The 3887-nt window shown below is 43.6% G+C and overlaps 1 protein-coding gene across 10 annotated transcripts in view; it reads right to left on the bottom strand.

Moving 5' to 3' along the window:
- The window catches only part of LOC109546218 (fat-like cadherin-related tumor suppressor homolog), a 174985-nt gene that overhangs the window by 113896 nt on the left and 57202 nt on the right, over positions 1-3887 (bottom strand). For all 10 annotated transcript variants that reach the window (XM_048668445.1, XM_048668444.1, XM_048668443.1 and 7 more), the window contains 7 exons: positions 2930-3183; positions 2469-2857; positions 1850-2199; positions 1463-1792; positions 1020-1406; positions 723-963; positions 302-664 (listed from right to left, as the gene is read on the bottom strand). In XM_048668445.1, coding sequence (XP_048524402.1) covers positions 302-664; positions 723-963; positions 1020-1406; positions 1463-1792; positions 1850-2199; positions 2469-2857; positions 2930-3183 — 2314 coding nt within the window. The remainder of the gene's footprint in view (positions 1-301; positions 665-722; positions 964-1019; positions 1407-1462; positions 1793-1849; positions 2200-2468; positions 2858-2929; positions 3184-3887) is intronic.

Genomic DNA, 3887 nt, shown 5'->3' with positions numbered 1-3887 from the left:
ACAATAAATGACTGAAACCCAGGAATGAATTTGATTTGGAATTGAAACACAGTCAGGAAAGTATATACAATTCCTCAATTAGCATAAGATTTTCAAAAATCGATAAACGCAGGAAATGAACTTATTGGAAAATTCGTTAGACCGTTCAGATCCTAAACACCCTTCACATGCATTTTGAGGTCCGTATTACCAGAGCGAATAATCCCACTTCATTTGACGCTGAACAATTTTAAATGCCGTTTCAACGTTGCAAAAAAACACGTTCAGCAATGAAACTTTCAGCTTGAAAAAATGTTGTTACCTGTTAAAATCCCTGTGGTTTTATCAACTGCAAAGTCTTGAGTGTCCGTAGCCAGCGAGTACGTGACTTTAGCATTATCGCCCTCATCCAGATCGGTGGCATTGGCTCGAAAAATGGCAGTACCGTTCAAGGCATTTTCCGTAACGCGAAAACTGGCCAGGGATTTTTCGAATTTCGGCGCATTATCATTCACGTCCAGCACAGTGATCGGGAGCACCCTGGATGAGCTCTTCTGCGGCCTGCCCAAGTCGTAGACGGTGACGTTCAGGAAATATTCGTACTCCTTTTCCCTGTCCAGGTAGCCGATCACTTTCAGATCTCCCGTTTTCATGTCCACATCGAATTGGGATCGGGAATCTCCACCTGGAAAGAAACCGCAATTCAAAATGAATGTTTCCGAGAAAGGTTCTTCTTTGCTTACCAGAAATCCCATAAACCAGCTCCCCATTGAAGCCCAAGTCGCGATCCCGAGCCTTCAGCCTCACCAGGATCGTCCCGATCAAAACACTTTCATTGACTTTGATTTCGATGGGGAAATCAATGAATTCTGGAGAGTGGACGTTTTGGCCGTAACGTGTGGGCATCATCGGCAAATCCTCCACCTCCAAAGGACCGTTATTGTTTTCGGCTTCAGCCAGCACTTCAGTGAGCCGACGAGCTACCTGAAAAAACATCAAGACTTGCCCACTAGACCCATTCAGCTTCCATGTTTTCTCACCCCAGTGTCTTTGCAGTCGAAAGTTCCAGTATCGTCAGTCAGCAATCGACCACTGCTGAAAACGTTCTTCTTGGTATTCACCAGCTTGAATCTCACTTTGGCAATATCGGCAAAATGGGTGTTGTCGGTAGCGGTCACGTTCAGCTCTCGTTCGCTCACTCGCACATCGTTGAGATCGCAAGAAACAGTGATGGTTCCTGAAGTGGAGTCAATGCTGAAGCAGTTGTCTTCGCTTCCAGACACGATGCGATAACTGATGATGTTTCCCGAATCGAAATCGATGGCCGAAAGGGTGATGATTTCGCTTCCGATCGGTGTATGTCTGGGCAAATTTCCCACACAGTCAATTTTTTCAAATTGCGGACGGTTGTCGTTTATGTCACGAACCTGGAAATTGTTTATTTTGGGCAAAAAGAAGATTGCCGGGTGTGAGCAAAACTTACTTTAACAGTAACTTCCATTTCAGTTTGCCTGCGATACGGTTGCCCCCAATCCGACGCTCTGATCCTCAACACGTACTCTCTTCGCATGCTCTCATAGTCCAGTAGTTGCGTTGTTTTGATCAATCCGGAAAAATGGTCGACTTCAAAAGGAACCTTATTCAAATTGGCGATCAGATAGGAAATGTAGGCGTTCTCGCCTCGGTCCCTGTCTTTGGCATGAACCGTCGTGACCGAAGTACCTGCAGGCATATTTTCATCGATCCAAACAGTCAGCTCGGACTTATCGAAAATCGGGTCATTGTCGTTGGTATCTTCCACGTAGACTTTCACCTGAAACCCATCAATGTTACCAACCACCAGCAGCAGTCTTGGTCGAAGCGAAATTACTTTGGCCGAAGATTGCTTGCGGGTGCCCACATTGCCCTGATCTATTGCCGACACCGTTAAGCTGTAAAACTGCTTAGTTTCGGCATCCAAAGGCACGGCTGTATAGAGCATTCCGGTTTCTGGATTGATGTGAAACTCGCCCCCTTCATTGCCTCCAACAATCTCCAGGAAAACTTGCGCGTTTCGTCCGTCATCGGGATCGCTCACCTTCAGTCTGATTAGGGGCGTGTTTACCGGGGCACTTTCCGGCACTTTCACATCGTAGATTTCCTTGTTGAAAATTGGGGCATTGTCATTCAGATCGGCCAGTTGGACTGGCACCGATTTGTAGCTTTCGCGCGGCGGGATTCCTAATGGAAAAATGCACAGTGTGAGCCCAAGAGTAAAAATATCAAAGTTGCTGATTAGCAGCTCCCAGTCAGTGCTTGAACTACACGGTAATTTCCAATTTATATTTAAATGTATACATAGCTGCATAAGTACGAAACAATTTCCATATAGATAATTATAGTTGCAATGCTATTGGATATTCATTTGCATCCTATTGGGCGCCACGATGGCAATTAGAACAGTTTGATTGGAGAAACTTTGGATGAGCAAAGAACGATTGGAGACGTACCTTTATCGACGGCGCGCAGCTGAAGCTGATAGCCCTGGGGAGTTTTTTCGCGATCGAGCAATTTGAGCACCTCAATATTGTACTCCCCCTTCTGTCTGGTTGGTCGTATCCTGAAATGTCCATCGGGATCCCCGTCTACGATCTCTAATTTATCAATTTCGCCATGAATTCCGCTATCCCTGTCACTCACGTTCACTATCGCGTAAATATCGGCATTACTGTTCTCCACTATGGAGGGGTGTCGTCGGATCCGGATTTCTGGAGCGTAGAGATTCACTTTTTTCACCCGAATATGAACTTGAGCCACACTAAACCCGAAACCGGACTGTGATTGGATGCCGCGATCTTGAGCGTGCACTTTCAGTTCGTGGTACGTTCCCTCATTGTATCTGCGGAATGAAATTAAACAAATATAAAATCCATTGGGAGAGCTTTTTTGCAGCTGATAGAGAGGAACTCACATTAAGGGTCGCGTCAGTGTTATAACGCCGGTGACTGGATGGATGGCGAACTTGTCAGTCTCTTCGGCAAATGAATAGTAGATTTCACCGTTTCGGCCCAAATCGGCATCCTCAGCAATGACCTTAAGGATGCTCTGATGAATCGGCGTATCCTCGGCCACTGTCGCGTTGTACTCAGTTGGATAAAACAGTGGGCTCAGATCGTTCGTATCCAGAACGGTAACCACTACAGTAGTTTCTGATGAGTACTGAACCTAAACAATTTTTTTATCATTTAACTTTCCTCTAATAACTTGACCCCCCTAGTAATTTACTACTTAAATACCGGGCGCCCCGTGAGCACATGACCAAAAGAGCACGGAGACATTCTTTGGCTGAAATGAAGATCAGGTGACCCAACTTTTATTAAGAAAAAATGTCCGGCTCCTCTGCTACTGGTGGTCAAAGTTCTTCAACGAAAATGATTTTTGAAATATCAAGAAAATGATTGAAAGCAACTGAGTTCATCCTTTTTGAGGAAGTAAGGAATTTTTTAGTCTCTTAGTAGAAAAACTACCCAAACTTTTTATTTCGTCGCTCGAATCAACTGATTTTTTTTTGTCAGTTGATGCACTAATCTTAATGTTTTTGGGCCCCTTGTAAAATCTTGGAGCATTCATAGCTTTTGCGCAAAACAATGATTTTCGGTTGTTTGTCGTATTTCAAACCAACTTTGATTTGTTGCTATTTGCAATTTTTAAATCGTAATAGAAAGAAAACGGCAAAAAATATAGGCAATACATATATGTGTTTTTTTACAAACTTCTTTTTGAGTATTTCGCCTCAAAAATGTTTGTCTTTAAAAAAGACAGAATTTCCTCACGTCCTACTATTGTTACACAATTTATTAACATACTCTTTTTTTAGGTTCATTTAGGTTCTTTTGATAACGATAGCAGAAAATAGCTATCGAAACGTC

Source organism: Dendroctonus ponderosae, unplaced genomic scaffold (genome assembly GCF_020466585.1).
Source record: "Dendroctonus ponderosae isolate FM_Combo_2020 unplaced genomic scaffold, Dpon_F_20191213v2 Dpon_F_20191213_7, whole genome shotgun sequence".
Lineage (NCBI taxonomy): Eukaryota > Metazoa > Arthropoda > Insecta > Coleoptera > Curculionidae > Dendroctonus > Dendroctonus ponderosae.
Note: the sequence above shows the minus strand (reverse complement) of the source record. Positions and strands in the feature narration are given on the sequence as shown.